The sequence below is a fragment of the Erpetoichthys calabaricus genome, chromosome 3 (assembly GCF_900747795.2).
Source record: "Erpetoichthys calabaricus chromosome 3, fErpCal1.3, whole genome shotgun sequence".
Taxonomy (NCBI): Eukaryota; Metazoa; Chordata; class Cladistia; order Polypteriformes; family Polypteridae; genus Erpetoichthys; species Erpetoichthys calabaricus.
Genome location: NC_041396.2, coordinates 31,836,450 through 31,863,648, shown reverse-complemented (window position 1 = coordinate 31,863,648; position 27,199 = coordinate 31,836,450). Strand labels below are relative to the sequence as shown.

General features: G+C 40.0%; 1 protein-coding gene across 1 annotated transcript in view; it reads right to left on the bottom strand.

Moving 5' to 3' along the window:
• Positions 1 to 1,892: 1,892 nt before the first annotated feature.
• si:ch211-102c2.4 (uncharacterized protein LOC568178 homolog) overlaps positions 1,893 to 27,199 on the bottom strand; it is a 47,682-nt gene continuing 22,375 nt past the window's right edge. Inside the window, exons 3-6 of the mRNA XM_051924522.1 lie at positions 18,216 to 18,296; positions 17,793 to 17,812; positions 2,893 to 6,489; positions 1,893 to 2,340 (exon numbers count right to left, since the gene is read on the bottom strand). Of these exons, the coding sequence (XP_051780482.1) occupies positions 6,412 to 6,489; positions 17,793 to 17,812; positions 18,216 to 18,296 (179 nt within the window). The 3' untranslated portion in view covers positions 1,893 to 2,340; positions 2,893 to 6,411. The remainder of the gene's footprint in view (positions 2,341 to 2,892; positions 6,490 to 17,792; positions 17,813 to 18,215; positions 18,297 to 27,199) is intronic.

The window sequence follows — 27,199 nt, the reverse complement described above, 5'->3', positions numbered from 1 at the left end:
TAAGTGTCAGAAATCCACAGCCTACGTTGTAACTCTTGACTCTTATTGTAAAAATCTCTGTTAACTACTGAGGTGTTTTACCATGTTAGCCATTATGGATGTCATGAAAAAAATGACAAAATGACACATTTTATTGGCTAACTAAAAAGATTACAATATGCAAGCTTTCAAGCCAACTCAGACCCCTTCTTCAGGCAAGATTTAATCGAATGTCAACTACTAAAAAAGCATAAATGGTGTAAGCAAAGGCACACATTTTTCCAATGTTTTCAAGGAGTTTCTCTAAGGTGCTCTGCTTTACTACCCACAATCCAACGACATGTACGTCAGGTTGGCTGGCAACTCTAAATTTTGTCAGTGTGAGTGTCTTTAATGAACTACTGTCTCATCCACCCATCCACAGTGCAAATCCCATCCTTGTCACCAAATGAACTGCCATGGACTCTCACCACAAAACATCCCATTTCAAAGATTTGCACTGTGGATGGGTGGAGTGTACAGTAGTGGTGACATTATGCAGAAAAGGTTGAGGCCGACAGACAGAGAGATCAGCTGATGTCATCAAGAAGTGCTCCGCTCACAGTGTTCAGAAATGGTCTCTGTTCTGTCAGTACAGTGCCTGATAAACTTTAGATCACAAAAGGAAGATGCAAATAAACAAATAAAAGGGTGGAGAACAAAATGAAACCGAAACTCAAAATGAGAACTTAGAACTGAAGTCAAAGGAAGAAAAGGGTGTGAAAAACAAAGGTAACCTGCGAGAAGAGTTTATTTAAACAAAGTTATTTTCTTTTTTCTTTTATACTGTAGTTTTAGAATCTGCTGTTGTTTTCCAAGGGAATAACTGCCTTGAAAGAGAGAGAATTTTGGGGGCACCAACCCGGTCATCCCCGTATACTTCTTAGTCCAAACAAAACAAACACATGATGACATAAAAGGAAACAAAACTATCACCATGAGAATAAAGTGGCTACAATCAATTAGGCTTTTATGTTTGACTTTGGAGAGTCACAGAGTTCCTTACCTCTGTTCGTTCTGGGGACATGTGAGGCCTCATTCTGGGCGGTCGTATTTTTATAGCCTAAAGGCAGAATCAGTTGCTCTCAATGGGCAGTTTCTTCATACTGTGGAGCAGCGTTTCTCAACCTTTAAGTATCTGCGACCCAAGTTTTCAAAAAAGTTTTAATTGCGCCCTAACGTTTTTTTGAAACCCTAATAAAATTTATTCCTATATTTTTTGCTGCCGATACACCGCTACAAGTTTAAAATTTCCCTACGAATAGTGAAATTACACCACATATGACAACATTTGCGTAAGGGGGGGCGCGCCCCACAGATTGAGAACCGCTGCTGTGGAGGATGAAAAAGATAAAAGTTAGGAGCAGCACCCCCTTTAGGCCTGGGGTGGTATTACATACACGTGAATTACTTGGAGGGTGTTCCTCTGAAAAGCCTGTGTGACACCACAGATTGGACAAGAAAATTAACTCAAAGTTATCCTTTCATCACAGGTCAAGATCTCAGAGGCCATGCACCTAAAACCACGGGAAGCGGACCCAACATGCCAAACAAAACAAAATTATAACAAATAACATAATCATGACAGTCTCTGAACAGTTGACTAAAGGAACTTTCTATTTAGCTCACAATACAATGAGTCTGATTCGAAGCCTGATGGTGTAGGTTCTCGGCTAAACATCAGCAGTTCCCCATTTCGAACTGAGATTCTTTGTGATGTGAATCCATAGCAATACACTTCATATGAAGATTTTTTTTTAATGTCGTACCACATGTCATTACTGCACTTTTGATACTTACCTGTAATTAGCACAGCCATGATGAGAACACTGGCTATTAGGTCCCAGTCAGTCAGGCTTTAATTCAAATTGTGCTACTGTTTCGCTATTGTACTTTATTTAGCAGGTGCCTTACAAAATCAACCTATAATACATACAATATTGTGTGATTAAACCATACAAAGGTCATAAACAACAGAGAACAAAATTAAAATTACTATACAGCACACAAGTAAGTCTCCAGAATATATATAAAACAAAAGAACTATCATATAAAAAAATCAGTATTTTGCAGTTGCTTACGTCAGCAGAGATGTGAAACGTCTAAGCAGTCCCAAGGTGGCTTGCATGTATGGTGCATTTTCAAGTGGCAAATATCCTCAGATTAGGAGCATTTTGGCCAGCTGTGGGAAGCGTAATCTGTAGTCTGGGAGTGACAACTAGAAAGCATCATTTAAGTTCTGCACATTGGGAGGAAGAAGGAAAGGTCAGGAGAAAGGCTGAAGCAGAACCTAGACATCTTCAAAGGGGACACAAGGAGAGACTGGAGTGGCACTTGGTGCCTTGGCCCACCTGCCAAGTTGTTTTGCCTGCCTAAGGTAAAGTTATCCTTGATGGAGGATCGCAGGAATCGTGGGAAAGAGGGGTCCTTTCATCGGATTAGCGCTATTTCAACTGTGGAATGGCCAAATGGGGGAGGCAGCTTGATGGCTGAGGTCTCCAGGACTCTAAACAAATCCAAAATCATATTATGTGATATCATCTACTGTTAAATTCTACTCCGTACTTCTAAAATTTTTGTTATACTGTATTGAGGATTTGTTCTGTTCTGTGAATTGTACTGCATTGTACTGACCCCCTTCTTTTTGACACCCACTGCACGCCCAACTTACCTGGACAGGGGTCTCTCTTTGAACTGCCTTTCCCAAGGTTTCTTCCATTTTTTTCCCTACAAGGGTTTGTTTTGGGAGTTTTTTCTTGTCTTCTTAGAGAGTCAAGGCTGGGGGCTGTCAAGAGGCAGGGCCTGTTAAAGCCCATTGCGGCACTTCTTGTGTGAGTTTGGGCTATGCAAAAAATAAATTGTATTGTATTGTACTGAAGTGCAGAGTCCTGCAGGAATCTGTAAGTCAAGAGTTTTGAATTGGACCCTTCTATTTTTTTTTTCCGTATGTCATTGCTAAATCATTGGACATTGCAATATATAAGAAACGTATCAATTGAATGTTTGAACGAGATTAGACAGGTACAAAAGTGAATGGACGTACTTACAGATGAATGTCTCGCTGAGGGTGTCATCAAAGTAAGTGGTATGCTTTCCTAATTGGCCACTTGTGTGTACAGCCATGTAGTGGTGTTTTCTCCGCTACGGGGGGCTACAGCACCCTCCACCTCTTGTTGCTAGCAGTAAATAAAAATCATAAATGGACTTGAATGTGAATACTTATTTTTTATTAAATAAATACATTTTGATTGTTTTAAATTATGTTTAATGGTGTGTTTGTTAGATTTTTAAAAAAAGAATCCAAATTTATACATTAAAGATGCAGTGAAAAATTGTAGAAGGTTATCGGTCTGTGCTACTCAGGCAGCTGCTAACAGCGTCCTGTGGGCAGCCATTTTGTGTCACATGATTTAAAAAAAATCCATTTTGCTTGAGCCAATCAGCAGCACAGAAAATGATTAGGTTAGGGAGGAGGTGATGTGGCCAGAGTGTTGTATTAGTAGCTTGAGGCAGTGGGAAAGTGGGCAAGCCAGCCCACCACAATAACCAGGATTACCTGAATTGGTATAGCTAGGCCAAGGGCAGTAGCCAGGGTCTGTTTTCTGTTTGCTTTGTTATGTTTTTAAGTTCCTGATCACTCTCACACATGCGTTTTCATTTAATAAACCACTTATTTAATTAAGACTTGGACTTTGCCACTCTGTGCTTCACACAGAAGAAACAAGTCACATCATATATCATTATTCACTTTTTTTTTTTGAGATTTTGTTGTACCTTTATTTTAGTTCTTTATAAAAGCGTACAGCCTTCTGCACTCAGAGTGTGCTTATCAGTCCCTCACCCAATTCCAGTGCTGTATAGAAGGTGGATTTTTCCAGAGTATAATGAGCCACATTACAGAATCATTCAGAGGTGCAATTACAAATTAGTTGTTTCTTTTTCCTTAATAAGCAGCCAAATAAAAATGAGGCACAAAACAAGCCACCACGTGACTAGCTAACCTGAACATAAAGAAAGGTGAAGGTCTCGGTTATGCTAATCTGCTCAGGTCACCAAAACATCTTGACGGTGGTCTTGGAATAAACAGAAAATCAACAGTCTGCTGTGGCAGAATGAGAGCAGCATCAAGTCATGATCTTTATATATAATACGCTACCGTGGCTGTTTGTTTGTATGTCCAGGATTTTAAATCAGCTGTAGCTTGCAAGCCGTTTGAACTATTGACCTGAAATTTGGTACACATATACTATGTGATGTCTACTATCCGCGGTGGGGTGATGATTGACCTCCAAGGTTATTCCACTTTTTATTTTTGTTTTATTGTAGAATCAACTCTCGGCAGCGGCCAGCAGAGTGGCTCTGTTCTCATCCCTACACCTTTGCGGTCTCTTCTCCTACCTCTTCATATCTCTTCTTATCTTCAGTCTTTCTCAAGAATGATTTAAGACTTAAGTGCCACCTTAAGTGAAAAATTACAGAAAATGTACTAAGTAATTGCAACACAAACACTGACTTAATCAGTTTTAATGCAAAAAGATGCCGACGGAAGAAGAGAAGAAGCAGGCTGCTAGGGTGGAGAAAAGAAGAGCTGCTCAGGAAGCAGCAAGTGCATCAACGTCTGAGCAAACGAATGATAAATGTACAGAGAAAGAGGATGAAAACGATGAATGCTCAAGTCAAGTGTCTTCACTGCATGTTATCGAGCAGTGTGCCGTTACTGGTATTCAATAATGACTTTAATTAACAGTAAGAATTGGCTTCTCACTAAGAAACTGGTTGGAGTGAAATTGGCTGGAGTTTGATGTTCCAATTTAGCTGGTCATCTGTTGGCTTGTTTCACATCTCATTTCTGTTTGGCTGCCATTTAATGAAGAAACAAATAAATTCAGAGGACTGAATCCTTAAAACAGGGCTATTAAAATGAAGGGAAAATAAGTTAATTAGCAGTGAAATCTGCTCACTGATTAGGAAAAGGGTTAGCATGAAAACCTGCAGCCACTGCAGAGGTGGACACCCCTGCTTTACAAAAACTGCTCAATGTTGTGTGATAATAACTGTGGCCACTAGGGTGCAGCAGTGCCTAAATTTGTAAGGATCAGCGGTGTATGAAACCGGCAGCCTTCTACTGCCTGTTACACACAGTAATGGCTAAAATGTTCTGTGGGGGTGTGCTACGAAGGGACAGCCTTCCATAAAGGGCTGGGCTGTTCTGCAGAAACCTGGACAAAAGTTAACCAATGCTTTGAAATGAATGTCTGTGATACAGGCGTCACAGGAGCACCTATTGTCCAGCACAGCCCTCACAATGTATTATGGCAAGCCACCTGTATCTCTCCAATGTTGTCACACAGACTGTCCTCTCAAGAATCTCTATTCTCAATGATCACTAGCTGCTGATACCAGTAAGACCACCTTATGAAATGCAGTTCATTCATCACAGAATGGCCTCTCAATGCTGACTAAAGAGTTAGCACTCGAGGTCACTCGAGGAAAGAGTTAATACTTGCAGCTATGGAGTGTGTTAACCACATGAGCAGAGGTACAAGGTTTTCTAGTCATCTACTGCCCTAACAGCTTGATGCACTTGGTCTTCTTCTGCAAGTCAAATTTTTCTGCTTTCTGGACCGAATTGGTACATTTACAGTCACTCCATCCCACTTACTCACAAGCGTCAGAGTCATTACAGCAATGGGCACAATGCAGTTCACATTTATAGGGAACACACACTCAAAAACATGGGGCTAACAGAGATGTCTTTGAAATCTGAGAGGAAACTCAACATATATACAGAGAAAACAAAGAAACTCCACACAAGCACTGGATTTAAAGCCAGGACCCTAATACAGCAGTGCTGATTGCTGTATCACCATGTGCTACCTTCTAGAAAGCCAAAAGGGATAAAACAAAGAGATAAAAGAGCATGTTGGTGTTTCACGCAGGTATAACTGACAGATAATTCACCCTCCGTGTGAAGGTGGAAGTTTAAAAGTGTAAATCACAAGGTTTGCCAGTTCAGCCGCACCAGTGACTTGTGTGTCCAAATGAAATTTGCTTAAGTTGCTGGTATGTCAATTGCAGAAATATTGGGACAACAGTAGCACTATAATCTGAAAGTCACTCCATACCAAAGTGTCAGCAAAATAAATAAATGTGAAAAAAATTGTAATTAAATAGCAGAATATAAGAGGCCCATGCAGAGTAAAGCACGTAAAATGGTAAAACAAGTCTTTGATCCTGCACATTAACCACTGAGATGAACATTTGGTGGAAGCAAAGCCAAATACGCACAAAAGATTAGGCCACCAAAAGGCGCCTGAGCTGACTTCATCTCGATGTCTCACTCGGACTTCTGAGGACGCCGTCACTGGCACAAGACATCCATCTAGCTTCCGGTTACTCTTGACTCACATTGGATGCTGCTCCTCCTTTTGGTGCATTGAGAGGAAATTCTTCATAGAGATCTGCTGTCTTCTGTTAAAATTTCAGAACATAATTGCGTCAGAGCATCACAAAAGTTAGTGTGATCAAAGATAAAGAAGTGGGGACTGTGAAGAAAGGCATTAATGTTGTGAGATAACACAATGTATCCCCAAAGCAACTCCATAGTAAATGACTTTAAAATACAAGGCAGACTGCAGGCCCTACAGACAGGACTATTTTCAAAATTTGTTTAATCCTTTATTTGCCAAATGTAATTTCTTGTAATAGGAAGTGGTCATATTTCACACACCCAAACTTACTCTCCAAAGACACACCCAGAGTTTTCAGGTTAGAGTGCATGGTCAGCTATTTGTACGATGCCCCTGGAGCAATTGCAGGTTAAGGGTCTTACTCAAAGGCCCAGCAGAGTGGCATTTCTTCTGTCACTGCCAGGATTTGAACTGGCAGCCTCTGAGTTACCAGCCCAGATCCTTTAGCTGTATTAGGGTGAGAGTCAGAACTATGACCCTGAAATGCACTTCCGAATAGCAGTTTTACAGAGTCGATGGCAGGGTAAGGGTCTGTCCTATGGGCTGCAATACAGGACTACAGTACCTTCGGAAAGGATTCCGACTCCTTCACTTTTGTCACATTTTATTATGTTGAAGGCTTGTGCTAAAATTACTTAAATTCATTTTCCCTCGTCAAACAACACTCAGTACTCCAGAATGACAAAGCGAAAGCACAATTTTAGGAATTCATGCAAGTTTATTAAAAACATCCATCCATCCATTATCCAACCCACTATATCCTAACTACAGGGTCACGGGGGGGTCTGCTGGAGCCAAAACACAGGGCGCAAGGCAGGAAACAAACCCCGGGCAGGGTGCCAGCCCACCACAGGGTACGCACACACACCCGGGACAATTTTAGAATTGCCAATGCACCTAACCTGCATGTCCTTGGACAGTGGGAAGAAACCGGATCACCCAGAGGAAACCCACGCAGACACAGTGAGAACATGCAAACTCCACACCGGGAGGACCCGGGAAGTGAACCCCAGGTCTCCTAACTGTGAGGCAGCAGCGCTATCCACTGCGCCAAGGATATCACGTATTAGTTGAGGTATAGCTGCGATTCTTGAGAGACAATCTACCAGAAATTATTGCAGGGATCAGGGTTCGAATCCCGCTCATGGCACATTGCTGAGTGAAAGAATATATCTCTAAGATATATATTTTTTTAAACTTTCTCTTCGACGAACGGTGCTTTGAATTCTACTTTGCAGATTTAGTTGTTTATTTTTATTTTTTGATTAAACAAAAACTGTTTAATGAATGATTGATTTGTTAAGTAACATATGGACAACAAGCATAGTTAAAATCACAATTAAACAAACTGCCTGCAAATTCTATTGAACTCATGTCCATGAGTTCAGGACTTCAGGCTGTCATTGCCAGCAAAGGGTTTTCAACCAAGTATTAGAAATGAACATTTTATTTCCAGTTACTTAATTTGTCCAATTACTTTTGAGCCCCTGAAATGAAGGGATTGTGTTCAAAAAATGCTTTAGTTGCCTCACATTTTTATGCAATCGTTTTGTTCACCCCACTGAATTAAAGCTGGAAGTCTGCACTTCAACTGCATCTGAGTTGTTTAAATTATAATGCATTGTGGTAATGTACAGAACCAAAATTAGAAAAAAGTTGTCTCTGTCCAAATATGTATGGACCTAACAAATAATAACGCATTTCACTTACTTATATAGTACCTTTACCATGGTCTCAGATGGCCGCACAGATAATCAAGAGGGGTACAATAAAAATGAAAGCACAATAAGAATTACTAAATAATAGTTCACAGCCTTGTGTTTGTATGTATTTATAAAATTTGGGAAGTAATATATGAATATTATAATATTATATATATATATAATTGATATGAACGATTTGTGAAATTAGTGTTAAGTATAAAAAATGAAACTATGATTATACAATTCAATGTTTATTATATTTATACATTATTATATCTGTCTTTACATGTTTTGCACACATATTTAATAAATGTAATAAACTGCACCAAGAATGGTTAAAAAATCATTCAAAAAATGTGTAAGTGAATGTAAATATATCTGCACAAACTGACACTCGTGAGTAACATTTTTAAAAAGTTCAAAATGAAACACAAATCGCAAAGCGTCTGTGTGCAGACTCGAACAAGCTTTTGCAGAATACATTAACTGACATGAGGCTGGCCCATCCTTTCAGAGTTTTGGTAGCCAACACGAGCCGTGATTCGCCAATTCTTGGTAGTCGACTGAGCCATCATTGGCCAATTCTTGGTAGCCGAACCAGGTTGTGAATGGTCAATTCTTGGTAGCCGATACGGAGACAGACACACAGACATAATTCCAAAAATGGTATTTTCAAACTCAGGAGAGGTCTAAAATGTCGACATTCATCAAAATCTCGAAATTGAATTTTTGGAGTATTCCAGTACTTTCCCTATACTTCATAAGTGAGAAAGTAAACAGAATACAATAATTTATGAATCAGGCAAATCCTACATTTAATTGAAAGTAGTACAAAGGCAACAGATCAAATGCTGAAAGTGAGAAATGTTATTGTTTTTTTGAAAAATATCTTTATTTTGAATTTGATGCCAGCAGCATGTTTCAAAAAAGTTGGGACAGGGGCCTGCATACCATTGTGTTGCATTACCTTTTCCTTTAACGACATTCTGTAAATGTCTGACTACTGAGGAGACCAGTTGCTATAGTTTTGTGAAATATTGTCCCATTTGTGCCTGATACAGGAATTCAGCTGTTTAAAAGTTCAGGGTCTCTTTTGTCAGATTTTTCGTTTCATAATTTGCCAAATGTTTTCAATGGGTAATAAGTCTGGACTACAGACAGGCCATCTTAGCACCTGGACTCTTTTATTTCAGAGCCATGCTCTTGTTAATATGTGCTTCCCTGAAAAAGACATCGTCTGGATGGCAGCATATATTTCCCCAAAACCTGTGTACAGTACTTGTATATCGCTCTGCATTAATGGTGCTTTCCCAGGTGTGAAAGCTACCCTTGCCATGTGCACTAATGCACCCCCATACCATTATGAATTCTAGCTTTTGAACTGTGTGCTAATAACAAGTCAAGTGGTCCTCGTCCTCTTTAGCCCAGAGGACACAGCATCCATGATTTCCACAAGACAGTTTTCACTTTGCCTCAGTCCATCTTAAATGAGCTAGGCCCAGGGAAGGCAGCAGTGTTTCTGAATCTTGTTTATATATGGCTTCTTCTTTCCATGGTAGTGTTTTAACTTGCATTCATGGATGCAGCAACAAACTGTGTTCATGGACAATGGAAGTGTTCTTAATTTCCACTACTGAATCATCTCTGTTATTAATGCAGTGCCAACCGAGGGCCTGAAGATCATGACTATTCAATATTAGTCTTCAGTCTGTACCCTTGTGTTTCTCCAGATTCTCTCAATCTTTTAATAATATTATGTACCATAGATGATGAAATCCTCAAATTCTTTCCAATTTTACATCAAGGTACATTATTCATACATTTTTTGCACTACGGTATTTGTCCATGCAGCTTTTCACAGAGTGGTGGACCCATCCCCATCTTTACATCTGAAAGACTCTGCATGAAGGTGCGCTCTCGCCTGGACGACCGCACACTGGACACGTTGTGCTTTCTACACTCTTATTACCGCAACTAACTAGATACGTGTACTTATATGACAGCAAGAACTGCTTGTAGATAAGGTTAGTCTTTTATTTGTGTCAACATATTGCAGTAGTTTTATTAAAAATAAGTGTCAGTTGTTCTAAAACCGTTCACATGTGAGATGTGAGCCTGGGATTCCCGGGAATGAAATGCGGGATTCCCAAATTCCCGGAAATGGATAAACCCGTCTGGGAATGGATTCCCTAGTTTCGTTCCAATATTTTTTAAATATGTTGTTGGTGTCAAATTCAAAATTAGCATATATTTTTCAAAAAAAACAATACAATTTCTCAATTTGACATGTTGACTTCTTCTATTTTAAATTAAATATGGGGTTAAATGATTTCCAAATCATCACATTCTGTTTTTGTTAACATTTTATGCAGCATCTTAACAGTTTTGGATGTAAGTTGTAAGATGAAATCGGGCATCACAGCTCCTCCCATACTGCACGTGAAACGACAGTCGATGAAATTCGAGCCAGCTCGGAAAAAACAGTCGACGACTTCATATAAGGAGCATAGGGGCCCATGATATTTCTGACGTCTGTGTACATTTCTGTTTTGCTATTAAAACAGGGGCCCCAGCACACTACTTTTCCCAGGGGGTCTATGATGCTGGTAAAAGTTTTAGGGCCTAAATACTTTCTGAATCCACTGTACATAAACTGCAAATCAGGCTGCGCTTGTATCTTCAATGCCCACATACAGTGGTGTGAAAAACTATTTGCCCCCTTCCTGATTTCTTATTCTTTTGCATGTTTGTCACACAAAATGTTTCTGATCATCAAACACATTTAACCATTAGTCAAATATAACACAAGTAAACACAAAATGCAGTTTTTAAATGATGGTTTTTATTATTTAGGGAGAAAAAAAATCCAAACCTACATGGCCCTGTGTGAAAAAGTAATTGCCCCCTTGTTAAAAAATAACCTAACTGTGGTGTATCACACCTGAGTTCAATTTCCGTAGCCACCCCCAGGCCTGATTACTGCCACACCTGTTTCAATCAAGAAATCACTTAAATAGGAGCTGCCTGACACAGAGAAGTAGACCAAAAGCACCTCAAAAGCTAGACATCATGCCAAGATCCAAAGAAATTCAGGAACAAATGAGAACAGAAGTAATTGAGATCTATCAGTCTGGTAAAGGTTATAAAGCCATTTCTAAAGCTTTGGGACTCCAGCGAACCACAGTGAGAGCCATTATCCACAAATGGCAAAAACATGGAACAGTGGTGAACTTTCCCAGGAGTGGCCGGCCGACCAAACTTACCCCAGGAGCGCAGAGACGACTCATCCGAGAGGTCACAAAAGACACCAGGACAACGTCTAAAGAACTGCAGGCCTCACTTGCCTCAATTAAGGTCAGTGTTCACGACTCCACCATAAGAAAGAGACTGGGCAAAAACGGCCTGCATGGCAGATTTCCAAGACGCAAACCACTGTTAAGCAAAAAGAACATTAGGGCTCGTCTCAATTTTGCTAAGAAACATCTCAATGATTGCCAAGACTTTTGGGAAAATACCTTGTGGACTGATGAGTCAAAAGTTGAACTTTTTGGAAGGCAAATGTCCCGTTACATCTGGCGTAAAAGGAACACAGCATTTCAGAAAAAGAACATCATACCAACAGTAAAATATGGTGGTGGTAGTGTGATGGTCTGGGGTTGTTTTGCTGCTTCAGGACCTGGAAGGCTTGCTGTGATAGATGGAACCATGAATTCTACTGTCTACCAAAAAATCCTGAAGGAGAATGTCCGGCCATCTGTTCGTCAACTCAAGCTGAAGCGATCTTGGGTGCTGCAACAGGACAATGACCCAAAACACACCAGCAAATCCACCTCTGAATGGCCGAAGAAAAACAAAATGAAGACTTTGGAGTGGCCTAGTCAAAGTCCTGACCTGAATCCAATTGAGATGCTATAGCATGACCTTAAAAAGGCGGTTCATGCTAGAAAACCCTCAAATAAAGCTGAATTACAACAATTTTGCAAAGATGAGTGGGCCAAAATTCCTCCAGAGCGCTGTAAGAGACTCATTGCAAGTTATCGCAAACGCTTGATTGCAGTTATTGCTGCTAAGGGTGGCCCAACCAGTTATTAGGTTCAGGGGGCAATTACTTTTTCACACAGGGCCATGTAGGTTTGGATTTTTTTTTTCTCCCTAAATAATAAAAACCACCATTTACAAACTGCATTTTGTGTTTACTTGTGTTATATTTGACTAATGGTTAAATGTGTTTGATGATCAGAAACATTTTGTGTGACAAACATGCAAAAGAATAAGAAATCAGGAAGGGGGCAAATAGTTTTTCACACCACTGTACATGCTTAGTAAATGTGATTAAATGGGTCTGAATGACAGATTTTAATTTTTAATAAAAAAAAAATTAAAACCTTTTTGAAAATATGTTTTCACTTTGTTATTATAGGTTATTGAGTGTAGACTGATGGGCATCACAGGTCCTCCCATACTGCACGTGAAATAATGGTTGATGAACCTGAAATTCGATCCAGCTCAGAAAACCAGTCAACAACTTCATTTCAGGCACTGTGTATACTTTAGTGACTTTAGTTAATCTATTTCAGCCTCCAGTTAGCTCAGATGCACTTTACACAGCAAGCATTTCAAGAGAACCATAATGGACTCGTGGACACTTTCCAGTTGGCACAAACAATTATTTCCCCTGGAAAATCATCTTGGAGGGTCAACAACAGCTGCAATTTGCTCTGCAATAAGTATGTTGTTTTTTTATCAAACACAGCTCTTGAACAGAAGAAAGCCCATTATCTAATAACTAGAAGAATACATAAAGTTGTGCACTGCTGCAATAGAAACAATGCATTTCATCAAGGCGACTCTTCAGAAGATGGCAAGCTCCAGTGAGAGTATCCAGTGGTGCACTTCAGTTTCGTTTAGACGGTAGATGTATCAGGTGAATTTCATTTCACTTTACGATGGAGAATATATTTACTCTTGAAGAGTGTAACTAGCTTATCTCGAAACACATGTCTAGGCTTTTACGTATTTCCTAATAATTTTGGAATATTTTCTTAAAATTTTCATGTTGCATTTACAAAGTAAATAGTCAAAGTTAAAGTAAGCCCAATGTCTGCATCGTGACCGAAAAGTAACCACATTGAAAGAATGCCCCTTCTGCGCATGTCACTTTCGTGGTGATATTTACTGGCACAACTCAGGGGACTGCTTCTCATTTCCTACCACCTCTGTATGTTGGTTGATGAATTTAAATCTCTTTTAAATGTGGTTAACTGCTGTCTGATCATAAAAGAAAGAGAGACCCTGAGTCCTGAATCAGGGGTAGATGCTCTATTTGCTTTAGCACTTGTATGAGCTGCTTTATGCCAATTTATTACATATGTATGCACTGTACAACCGCAATTTCAAAAAAGTTGGAACGATGTACAAAATGCTATTAAAAAGAAAAAGTGATTTGTAAATTTAAATTGAACTGCATTCAAACAGAAATAGTACAACGACAAGGAATTTCATGTTTAACTTAATAAACAGAATAGAGTTTTCAAGATATTCTTTTATTCTTAAACTGAAACCAGCAACACGTTCCAAAAAGTTGGCGTGGGGTAGTTTAGGACTAATAACGAGGTGACAAGTTAAAATAACAAGGTGGGGTTAAACAAGTGAGGCGATCATGTTCTAGTACATGAAGTGCCTGCCAAACAGGCTTAGTCCTTCAAGAACAAAGATGGGTCGAAATTTGCCAATTGACCAACAGATATGTAAGCATTTTGAGAACAACTTTGCCCAAAGACAAATCAGTAGGATTTTGAGCATTTCATACTCTACAGAGCACAATATAATTAAAAGATTCAAGAAGTCCAGTCCAATCCTGGTGCATAAGTGGTAAGGCTGAAAACCACTTGTGAATGAAGGTGACCTCTGATCCATTAGATGTCACTGTCTTGAATCCTGTCATGCATCTATAGTGCATATCATGACATGGGCTCGAGAATACTTCAGTAACCCTTTGTCAGTCAATCAGGAGGTCTATGATGCTGTTAAGATGACACAGGATTAGTCAGACCTCCATCTTCTCGGAGATATTCTGTTTTGGCATCCCTGCTATGGTAGGGTCTGAACAGTCAGCTCTCTGTCCTCTGAGTCATGTTCTGTACTGGGTTCTCTGGAACAATAGGATATGAGCTGAGACCACCCTCTTAGGGTGTACTCACACTAGCCACACTAGGTGACTAGGACTGTCACCTCTCACTACTCTCCCACTGGCCTGCACTTTCATTGTGCTTGATGTTCTTGGCCCGAGTAAGTTTTCATCATGACCATGTGACTTAGTGTAAAGTCTGTTATTATATATGTGTACTGTGTTATTATTGAATTACAGGATTCCATTACGCAGCCATGTGCTGTAGGTCTGCTTTTTGTGACATGAGCTTGATTGCTCTGGTCTGAGAAGTCCAACCCGCCATATCCTAACACAGGGTCACGGGGGGTCTGCTGGAGCCAGCACAGGGCAGGAACAAACCCTGGGCAGGGAGCCAGCCCACCGTAGGGCACACACACACACACCAAGCACACACTACGGGCAATTTAGGATCGCCAATGCACCTAACCAGCATGTCTTTGGACTGTGGGAGGAAACTGGAGCACCCGGAGGAAACCCACGCAGACACGGAGAGAACATGCAAACTCCACGCAGGGAGGACCCAGGAAGCAAACCCGGGTCTCCTAACTGCGAGGCAGCAGTGCTACCACTGCGCCATCGTGATCTGAGAAGTATTAAAAAAAACAATAAAAAAGGGTTTTTTGGGTGTTGCACTTACCAGCTGACAGCGTCTCTCTTTTAGATATAAAATTTGGCGACGAGAATGGCCAAGTTTTCTCTTTCACCACCGCCTCCCTTCCTACCTTTACCCGGTAAGCCTCTGATTCCGTGGACTCTTTGGCTACAATCTTTTGAAGTCTATCTCACTGCCTTGGGGCTTGGGGATGTTTCGGCCCCACGCAAAGGGGCGCTACTAGTTCATTGCTTGGAAGCGAGAGGGCAATGAGTGCTTGGAACTTTGGGACCAGCTGACACATACAATACTGCAGTTACACTTTTGAATGCCCACTTTTCTGCCCCACAAAGTGCTCTACTACAGAGATTTACTTTCAGACAGCGCCATCAGCTTCCAGGTGAGACTGTGCAACAGTATGTCACAAACTTAAGAGGACTAGCTAGCTCATGCAAGTTCGGGGTATTACAAGAGAAGATAATCCGCGACCAGCTAATCGAATGCACTAGCAATGATAAAGTTTGCGAAAGGCTTTTGCTTGAAAAGGTTGATTTGACCAAATGCAGTCACAATGGCATTCAGTGTGGAATCTGCGGCTGTTCGTACGGCGGAGATTTCGAAACGCTTTGCTTCTGTCTCGGCATCAGACAGTTACGCGCAGCACTCTCAGATAGATAGATAGATGGACAATTCCGCGTCATCCGAAGACAGAGAACAGACAGGGCAGTTTGTGCAGTGCAGGCGTTTAGGACAACTTCAGCAGCGCTGTGGAAACTATGGATCACGATCACACACGGCCAGAGCTCAAAGCTGCCCTGCACACGGTCAGACCTGTCACAGCTATGGTAAACTGAACCGCTTTGCTAAGGTATGTCATTCTTTTCCAATTAGTACACACGGACAGACTGCAAGTATAGTACACAATGTGATTTCAGGACCAGCAGCTTTCAAGTCATGCATAGTCAGTTTAAATGTTGTGAACATTTCCCCCTTGTTGCACACTGGTGCTACTATGTACCCCTTAAATATACGCACATATAAACAGTTTTTCAGTTCTATGGTCTTGTCTCCACCTACCACTACTGCCAGTTGTTATGGGGACTCTCAGATCTCCCTGATGGGTTCAGTCTACCTCACTGTTCAATATGGCAAAGATGTTCTGCCTAATGTTTGCTTTGATGTTACAAAATAAAATGGTGAATCTGATGGCATTAGATCTGTTTCTTGCCCTGGGATTTTCTGTCTTAGATCAACCTTAACCTACAGCACATGGCTGCATAATCGAACCCTGTAATTCAATAATAACACAGTGCACATATATATAACAAAGCCAAAACTAGATCCAAACACGGAGTGTCAGCATGCATGTCAAAGTGATTTTACTTAGTTTGTGGGTGTTTCGGAGTCATGTAGTGCAGGATAACGCTTTACCCTCTTATAGATTTATTGAGTGTGCCACTCAGTGTTTTGCTGTTAATCATGCTGCACATATGAGAAGATTTTTACAGAGACAAATGATGTTATGGGAGGAATTTGCAGCTTTTCTTGACAACTACAATTCACATTCATATGTAAGGTGAGAATGAAAACCTGTTTTTAACTCAAAACATATTGAATGAAATGAGAATTGCACTTGTCGCATTATTAACGTCACGTCGTTTTTCTGTGCTCCGGCACATTTAGCAATCACACTTAACCCGAATGCTACTGAACCGTGCTCGAGCCCACCTCTTCCAAGAGGGGCAAGGCGTGATACAGTTGGTCCAGCATGGGGCAATCACACTAGTCAAATGAATTACACTGCATGCAGACAAACAAGCTCAGGCACGGAATGAATTACCAGTGTGACTACACCCTTATTCTATATACGGATCTCAGGTACACAAGTGTGGTGACAGCAATTGCCCAGTGCTGTTTCAGCTGTGGAATGGTCAAATGGGGGAGGCAGGTTGATGGATGAGGTCTCCAAATTATATTATGTGATATCATCCATCCATCCATCCATTTTCCAACCCGCTGAATCTGAACACAAGGTCAAGGGGGTCTGCTGGAGCCAATCCCAGCCAACACAGGGCACAAGGCAGGAACCAATCCTGGGCAGGGTGTCAAACCACCACAGGACACATACAAACACACCCACACACCAAGCACACACTAGGACTGATTTAGAATCGCCAATCCACCTAATTTGCATGTCTTTGGACTGTGGGAGAAAACCAGAGCGCCCGGAGGAAACTCACGCAGACACGGGGAGAACATGCAAACTCCACGCAGGGAGGACTCGGGAAGTGAACCCAGGTCTTCAGGTCTCCCAACTGCGAGGCAGCAGCGCTACCTACTGCGCCACTGTGCCGCCTATGTGATATCATCTACTGTTAAATCCTGCTCCGTACTTGTAAAATTTTTTAAATTTTATACTGTATTGACGATTTGTTCTGTTCTGTGTGTTCTTTTTGACACCCACTGTACGCCCAGCCTACCTGGAAAGGGGTCTCTCTTTGAACTGCCTTTCCCAAGGTTTCTTCCATTTTTTCCCTACATGGGTTTTTTTGGGAGTTTTTCCTTGTCTTCTTAGAGAGTCAAGGCTGGGGGGGGGGGGGCTGTCAAAAGGCAGGGCCTGTTAAAGCCCATTGCGGCACTTCTTGTGTGATTTTAGGCTATATAAAAATAAATTGTATTGTACTGTAATTTGACACCGCTGTGCAGTATATTCTAGCTTCTCTAAGTGATTCAACCACCATATTATGAGATAAACCTCAATTACTCTTCAGAAGTGATTGCAGGTCCACTGCCAAGTCTACTGTACACAATATTGCTGAAGACAAGATGGCTCCACTTACCTCCTCTACTCTGTTGATTCCTGCAATAAAGAAAGCAAATTGAATTTACAATCAAATTAGAATTTCCAAATGACATGCTACTTATGGCTAGCACTCAACTGTCAAAGTGTGGAGCTTCCTGACCACAAGGACATACAGTCTGACACACTACGTGTCTGTTGCACATATATCTGTACTGCTCACTGGTAACATCAACTTTTTGACCTTACATAGCCAACACTTTTATAGCATCATCTGGACATACAAATTTGTCATTCTTGTGACTTTCATGCTGCCTTTTACCTGGACAGCTTAATCCTACTGAGAGGAGTTTACATCTGACCAGTTTCTTTTCCTCACCATGGACAGCAAATGTCTATGCCAGCAGATGAGGTTTATTTGTGCACATTTTGTACACATAAAATAGGTCAACATGATACTCACTGCTTGTCCAGATTGTGACAGCGATTGTGACAACCAGCATAACAGGCATGAGGATCCAGCGCAGAATATCCCAGATGTTTCCTGTAAAAAGACAATAAAACAGCCTAGTCACTATTTGAAGAAAAGAAATTCAGGAGTCATCTACAACAGAAAGCCAAAGATCTGGTGTCTGTAGTGGGCTTTACTTCACTAAGTGTATCTGCCATTCATTGGTCGTCTTACTTATTATACAGCCTGCCCCACTGGAGTCTCCATTCATTTATTTGAATTGATCGCACAGGTTCTCATCACCACCAAAGACTTGTTTGTGACAGCTCTGAATGGTTTGTCCTTCCTCATATATCTAAGGTACAGAATTTACAGCCTTCATGCTGGGCCTCAGCTCAGCTTCTGCATTTGCTGTCTTTTGCTTGCCTCTGCTGTTTTTGGTAGTTATTTTAAGAAAATTAGCTGTAAGTGGTTTAAGCTATCAAACAGAATATTGTATGTGTTGGAGGGGGTTTTAATGTGGAAGACGTCCAGAAGATCAGATGAAAAGATTAAAGTTTATGTAGAGATTCAAGGGGAGGATAGAGAATTTCCATCAAGACGTATAAATTAGTATGCCTAGGAACTGCACTGTAGCTGAAAAAGTCACACATGCAAAAAAATAAATAAAAACAAGTGCTAAGCAACATGAAATATCTGCATTGGCAGAAAGGTTGGTGACGTAGGTTGGGTGACAAAATTGTGCTTTTCACAGTTTGTAAATCAAAATGACACCTTTTATTGGCTAACTAAAAAGATTATAATATGCAAGCTTTCGAGGCAACTCAGGCCTCTTCTACATCTTGCCAGTTCCAGTTGGCAACCCCTCAGGTAGACACGCAGTCCAGTACCACCATTCAGAAATAACCTTCTATCTGCCGCAGCAACGTGTTATGTGGTCGACCCCTTGGCCTGGTCCAGCCACTCGGGTCCCCAACAATGAGGATCTAATGAGCCGGATCACCCTCGGGGAAACGTGCCACATGACCATAGTGCCGTAACTGACGGTCCCTTACAATGCAGGTAATGTACCTCATTTGGGACTCCGTGAGCAACCATTCATTTGACACAATGTCAAACCAGCGGTACCCAAGGATTCTCCGAAAAGCATAGTACCAAAGGAGTCCAGTCTTCGTCTCAGTTCACTGGATAGCGTCCATGTCTCACAACCATATAGCAAAACAGGAAGCACCAGGACTCTAAAGACTTGGACCTTTGTCCTTTTGCATAGATATCAGGAGCACCACACACCCCTTTCCAGCGACCTCATGACCCCCCATGCTCTCTCAATCCATCTACTGACTTCATAGAAAGTGTCACCATAGACATGAATGTCATTGCCGTACATAAGTAAACCTCTCAACAAGGTCGACACTCTCTCCGCAGACAGACACACTGCTGATGGATGTGCCCAAGAGCTCATTATAGGCCTGGATCTTGGTTTTTATCCAGGACACTCGCAAGCCCAGACACTCAGACTCCTCACTCAGTCTCTCGAGAACCCTGATCAGAGCCTCCATTGACTTCGCGAAGATCAATGCATGCAAATAAATTCCAGAATATTGCAAAACATACAATTTTAAAAGTAAATACTAATATAATATAAAAACTAATAGAATGTGTAAGATTTAAGCTCAGATAAACTAACCAGAGTGTACACACTTGTAAGAAGATATGAAATAGGCACTTGGGACCTTGCCGTCATGAAGTTATCACATTTAGCTAAAAATAGTTTCACTGACAAGTTTCAAGACCATTGGAAATGATCATTTATCTAATTTCAGCAACTATTTCAGCAACTATTGCCAATTTTTCATGATCAGCTACTAAGGAACTTTATAAAAGAAGAGGTTTTGAGAGTACAATAGACATAGTGTTTTGGTATGAGACAGAGGGCCTAGAAGATATGTGACAGAGACAGTTTGAAATCATGCTTTCAGAGGATTAAAGTATCAGTACAACCTAAAAAAAAATGAAAATGCACCCCAATGAAGACAAATGTCAAGAGAAAAAGGGGTATGCAATGGCAGGCACTTTAAAAGAGTACTTTAACTTGATTAATAAGAAAGAAATCTCAATTTACGCAGACATCTCTATTGGTTTTACTGATGGGACACTGATTTAAATCGATCAGGTTGTATGTTTTAATTCTGTTTTAACTTCTAGTGTTTGATATGCCCAGTTTCTCTGGAAATAAACATTAGCTTAGATTGAAATAAAGTTTGGGTATCATCTCACTGAAACTGCTTTGTTGTTTGCTGACACTACCAGTCACCAGAGGCTCTTAGATTCTAAAGAATGAGGGATTGAGATATCTATTCATAGGCTTTGTAGGATCATAACCCAGGCTATAAGTGTTAAAAGGTTCAGTGTTCATTCAGGTCAAATCCTTTTAGAGGTAGTAAACTCGGAGCAGATGGTGGTCTGTGATTTCAGTTAAGTGGAGGAAACTGAGAGTAATTTTGGTCTCAGCCATTGTTAAGGTATTCAGGTTCTCTCCTTTCAGAGGTAGAGAGCTGGGAACATCATCCCGGCATCTTGCAGCCTGCTTGTGTTAAGGTGTTCAGAGGTTTAGTGTGAAACCATTCCAGAGGCGCAAAACTGAGAACAGATCTCAGCAGCATGCAGCCTACCACTGTTATGGATTCCAGAGATAACTGATGCAGAAGATTCATGCAAAACAAGGTTAGTAAGCTCAGAAACATTACTTAGGCCTTTTCAGGATTAACTTATACAGCAATAAAAAAAGAACCTTAAAATGCTAAAGTGCCTTCCGTGGATACTTTCATGATAAAACAGTTTCAGAGTCCTGAGTTTGCATTCTGGCTTGGTTGGTCACTGTCTGTGTGCAGTTCCTACAATCTCCCCATTTCTTTTTGGGTTCACATTGCAGATTTAGACTGACTTGTGACTTTAAACCAAGTTAGTATGAAGGTCTGGATTTGATTCCTGCCTTACATCTTATGCTAGTCTCCAGAGCTCCGTAACCCAGTAGTGATAACATTGTATTTTAGCAGCTCGGTGGTGCCAAGCCAGCGCTATTGACTGGCATTAAAAAGCCCAGAGGGAGGACCTTCTCTTCATTCTATGTTCTCACTTTAGGGAGGATTGATGACTCTGAGGCAGAGGATCTGTGCTGGTATCTAAAAGGTTGCCAGATCAAATCCCATTACAGCCAGAAGAGATCCTACTCTGCTGGGCCCTTGAGAAAGGCCCTTAACCTGAAAATTGCTCCGGGGTGCTGTACAATGGCTGATTCTGCACTATCACCTCCAAAAGTCATGCAAAAAAGACTACTTACCTTTGGGATTGACACAGTGTTCTGAATAAAAGCAAAAAGTCCATTAAGGGTCTGTGTTAAATTTACGTCAGACTACTACGGCCTGAGTAAGTAAGCAAAGCAGACTGGTTCATACTTAATCCTTCCAGTTTACATGTGTGATCAAGTTTCATTTCACATCTGAAAACATATAGCACATAAAATTCTCAAACACGCTTAGTCCAATTCAGGATCGTGGAGACCAATGTCTGTTCTGAAAGCAGTAAGTGCAATTCAGGAAACAACCCGGATGGGGTGCTGCTTTATTACAGAGCCCATTCTTGCCAGTTATGATCTCCAGCATGTCTTTGAAGATGTGACAGGAAAAGTGAAGTATTTGGAGGAAAAACCCACAGATGTGGAGGGAACGAGCAAATTCCAAACTGCCAAAAAGTGGATTTTTTTGTTCAAACCCAGGACGCTGGATCAGATAGATGCTACTGCTAAACACATCACCATCCACTTAAAAAAAATTCTAGTCCTCAACAAATTTTAAAATGCTACCTACTAGCTTCCAACATTTTGTCCATCCACTTGTTATGTTACTTGATTATCAATACTTACTACATTAGACTATAGAAGGATCTTCGACACAATAATGAGCTTAGGAGCTTTACTGACATTGATGCTCACCAATATTTGGTCTGAGAAAAAAGTCTCTATGTGTAAACTATGATAAGAAGTGATTTGCATACAGTTCCACAAAACAGATGCTAAAATTAATTGTGAAGATTTAAGAGTTTTTTGGGAAGTGGCCACACTTTTCATGTTATTACTGCAGCCATGCAATGTATGTAATTTGTTACATAGCAGTAAAATCAATTCGATTTATGCCTCTTGTTTACATCATCATGGAGGAGTATAGTGCATTGATAGATAGATAGATAGATAGATAGATAGATAGATAGATAGATAGATAGATAGATAGATAGATAGATAGATAGATAGATAGATAGATAGATAGATAGATAGATAGATAGATAGATAGATAGATAACAGAGGCACTATATGATAGATAGATAGATAGATAGATAGATAGATAGATAGATAGATAGATAGATAGATAGATAGATAGATAGATAGATAGATAGATAGATAGATAGATAGATAGATAGATAGATAACAGAGGCACTATATGATAGATAGATAGATAGATAGATAGATAGATAGATAGATAGATTAGATAGATAGATAGATAGATAGATAGATAGATAGATAGATAGATAGATAGATAGATAGATAGATAACAATACAATTTATTTTTGCATAGCCCAAAATCAGACAAGGAGTGCCACAATGGGCTTTAACAGGCCCTGTTTTTTGACCACCCTCGGCCTTGACTCTCTATAAGACAAGAAAAAACTTGCAAAAAAACCTTTGTAGGGAAAAACTAGAAGCAATCTCGGGATAGGTAATTGAGAGAGAGATCCATTTCCAGGTAGGTTGGGCGTGCAGTGGGTATCAAAAAATGGGATAAATACAATATAATACACAGAACAAAACACAAGTAATCATCTATACAATACAATAGTACAAAAGTAATAGTACAGGTACAGAGCAAAATGCAAGAGTAGATTATATCACATAACAGGATTCAGATTTGTTCAGAGTCCTGGAGACCTCAGCCAACAAGTCGCTTCCCCCTATTGGCCATTCCAGGGCTGAGTCAGTGTTGGGCAGGCCAATCTGTTGAAAGGACCCAGAAGATTCCAGTGCTCCTCTAGCTGAGATGATTTTTTGTTAGTCAAGCTAACAACTTGGCATTAGAGCAGTGACACCAAATGCCAAATTTGAGTATCAAGAAGAGAAACAGAATAGGTGAGGGTTAGTAATAAACTATAAATATGCGTATATGCTATTACTTATGTTTTAGTACTAATGACTAACAACAGAAATGCAGTCTGCATAGTTAATCAGCAGCTCTAGTCTGGGTATACTAAACTCAAGTAGTGAGTCTTCAGCTAGGATTTAAAAGCTGAGACTGAAAGGGGCACCTCTTAAAGTTCCACAGTATATTCCACAATTTAGGGGCCCTGTAACTAAAAGCTCGACCTCCCACTGTTTTCTCATCACAAAACGTAGTGGTCAAACACCAGAATAAGACAAGAAAATCAAGTTATCAAAACTGAAGTGGAAAGCAAGAACATCCACAAAAAAACAGATAAAAAGCCAAAAACACAAACACTAGTTGATTTAGGGAAGACCCAACAGTAACACACGAGAACCAATGTGGTGCCATCTTTCGTAGGTGGAGCAGCATGGTCATGGCCATAGTCATGAAAAATGGTCACAAAATCATGGCAACAATCCAAATGGATGATTAAAATGGTATCAGGGTCATTACAGTAATGAAAAATATATATAAATAATGAGAAACATATCATTTAAAAAATGAAAACAAAAAATCCAGGGAAGCTACATTATAACACAAATTCATGACTGAGTGTAGAATCCATGCCGCTACCTTTAATTTAGTAGAATGCATTTTGTAACACTTAATTTGTTCATTTTCTGGACTGATCATGTTTAATGTAATGGGGGATGATTACCAAAATTCTATGAATAGAGCAGTTATCCTTGGAGTTGCATAAAAGGTTGAGGTCAAGTAGGAATAAGGACTGAGTCTCTACATTGTCAGTATCCAGAGTGTGAACTATGGTAACAAGTGACTTGCATACAGTCCAAAGTCTGAAGAAATCTTGGGGTGCCAGCCAGGTTGTCCTGTTTAATACTCTCATAACTAAGTAACAAAACAGGCGCACAATGGTGCAGAACAATAAAACAAAACGCAAGAACAGCCACCCAGGCTCTGTGGGAATAGTTCGGTCTGGCTTGGTGGAGCTCTGTCTTGCAGTTATTTCACAACCTCCTTCTGCAGACGCCCGGACTTTATAAGGTGCTGACCAGAAGGGGCTGGGTTAGTTGCCCTTACTGGGCATTTTCTCAGTGTTGTGGAGGAGGAGGATGGAGGTGATACCATTAGTGACAGTGCCCCCTCTCATCCCGGAGTGGTATTACATACCTCTGAATAGCCTCCTACGAGTTTTAGACAAGGATGAATGTCACAGTTTGATTTTAGCTTAAAGATACAATAAACATTGACCAGCAGTGGCCAAGTAACACATTTCTTCTGCTGGAACTGTTTCTGAGACCAATGTATTTTTTGGACAATGCACTTAAATCATTCATGATGGCAGATTTCCACAAACTAGCCTAGATTTTAAACTGGGAAATTACTGAGCTAATTTTCTCTGAATATTAAAAACAGGTTTTATTCACACATGCCCACAATCTAACAGTTTAGAGTTAAATTCCAGTGACAAACACCAGTGGTGTTTCTTCATTTGGGCCAGTTAGTCATGCCTCAACCTGATGTTGTGCAAAATAAGTAATATGTGTCCCTCACTAATTAAAATGTTTATAACAACCCTCTGCTTTGTCTTGTTAAGAATGTTTATCTAATCTTCTCTTCTATGCTCAATGCTGTTTCTTATTGTTCCTTGTAATATCTGAAGATGACTTCTTCCTGGGTGCTACAAACCTGTTTCCAGCTGTAGGGCTAAACCAATTGGCCCTGCAGTGTCCTCTATACCCTTGAGTGTGTGACTTGAAAGTCTTCATCTGAATTAAAATGTCTGTTTTTTTGCTTAATTTATCATTTGATAATTTATCAGTCGAGACCACACCAGTGAAGAGTTACAGAAAGTCCAGTACCATTTCCTCCCTTAAAGGTAGCCATAATTTGAAAAAAAGAAAGGAGATCAACATCAGGAATGCATTGTTCATAAGAAGTTCATAGATATTTTCATCCACCGCTGAGGAGGACTGTGATAAACTTGAAAAGGCCATTTTTTGTGATAAAATGTGGTAGCAGTGTGAATGCTCCTTTTTATAGAAGCACAGAATCCTGGTGTAGATAGAGTTAGGTGTTTAGGTTGAAAACCATTTTGTCAGTTGTTTGCTGGCCTTGTGCTGACCAGCAAATATCTGACTGCAAAATATTTAGTACTGCTACCTGATGTGCAGTGTGTATAGGTCCTTTCCATGTAATTGTGGTTTGTCTTTTTCACCTCAAAGCCTTTGGATTCTAAACTTGAGGTATTTTCTAGTTAAGTTTAGGAAGTTCATAGCCAAAAGATTTCTGTGAGCAGCAGGTGGTTGCAAAGCTCTTACATTACTTAGTGCTTAAATTTTTATGGCTATTGTGTGGAATTTTCTTCAAATAAACAAAAAATGATGTCACCCTGGAATGGGTTCAGTATATATATATATATATATATATATATATATATATATATATATATATATATATATATATATATATATTATATATAATTATACAGTATACATTATATTAATATATATAGCATCTATTATATTAAACCACATATCAAAATCATCTCATTATTAATACAGCAGATTCAGAAAGAAACTTCAATTTTCATTTTTAATAAATTGGCAAAAACGTTCTGAAAACAGGTTTTCACTTTGTCATTATATGTTACTGAGCGTAGACTAATGGGCAAAACTGGCAAATGTATCCATTTCAAATTAAACCTACAACACTATAAAATTTGTAGAAAGTGAAAGGGCCTGAGTCCTTTCTGAATCCATTGTCATTTATATTTGTTTTTTATATTAATCCATTCAATGTAAAAACCTGCTTATTTAGCACATTAAATTAAAATGTGTCCTTTTGGAAGCATTTTCATACATATTTATTCTTTTTATAATTTTCATCACTAATGTTACCATTCTTGTATTCCTCAATTCAGGGTTGCGAGCTATGGGTGGAAGCACAGGGTACAAGGCAGGAGTCATTATTGGAGTAGGTGCCAGTCCGCATCTCCATACTTACTTGTGTGAGGATAACCTAGAGTTGCATATCCAAGAATTCCCATTGACTCATTATCTGGTGCCAGGTATGTCATTTAACCCGCCCATTTTCCAACTGACCATTGCTGACACAACTGTAATAGGTACAGTGGGGGGAAAGAAGTATGTAACACATCAACATTTTTCTCATTATACATATTTCCAAAGCAGCTATGCACATGACATTTTGATCAGACGTTGGTATTAACTCAGACAAATAACACAGCCAAAGAAATCGCAACCTTGCAATCCATAAAAAGTGATATGCAATAAAGTAGAATGTCACAGTAAAAAAAGAATCGAACACAGTAAGGAAAAGGCACCAAACCAGCTGATTCCACTAATTAGTTGTCTTGCTTGTGCTAATAAGAATCCGCTGGATTAGTGTATGTCGGTCGATTAACACTTTACCTCTATGAAAAGGATCGCTCACCTCTGGATGCAAGTTAACAAATCATTTTTGACCAAGCTATCACACAAGAAACATGATGGGTAAAGGCAAAGATCTCTCCCAAGACTTTCACAACAAGATTGTTTAGCAACATAGCAATGACACGTGTTACCGACGGATTTCTCAACTCCTAAATGTTACTAATGGAACATCTCTCAACCATCATCAGATAAACACAAAGAAACTCCTCATAAGATTTCCCACCGGGCAGTCAGACATTTAGTCAGAAGCATATCACAAGAGCCAAAGACTACTTGAGAAGAGCTCCAGAAAGAACTACAAGCATCAGGGACAGTCATCACACAGAAAATA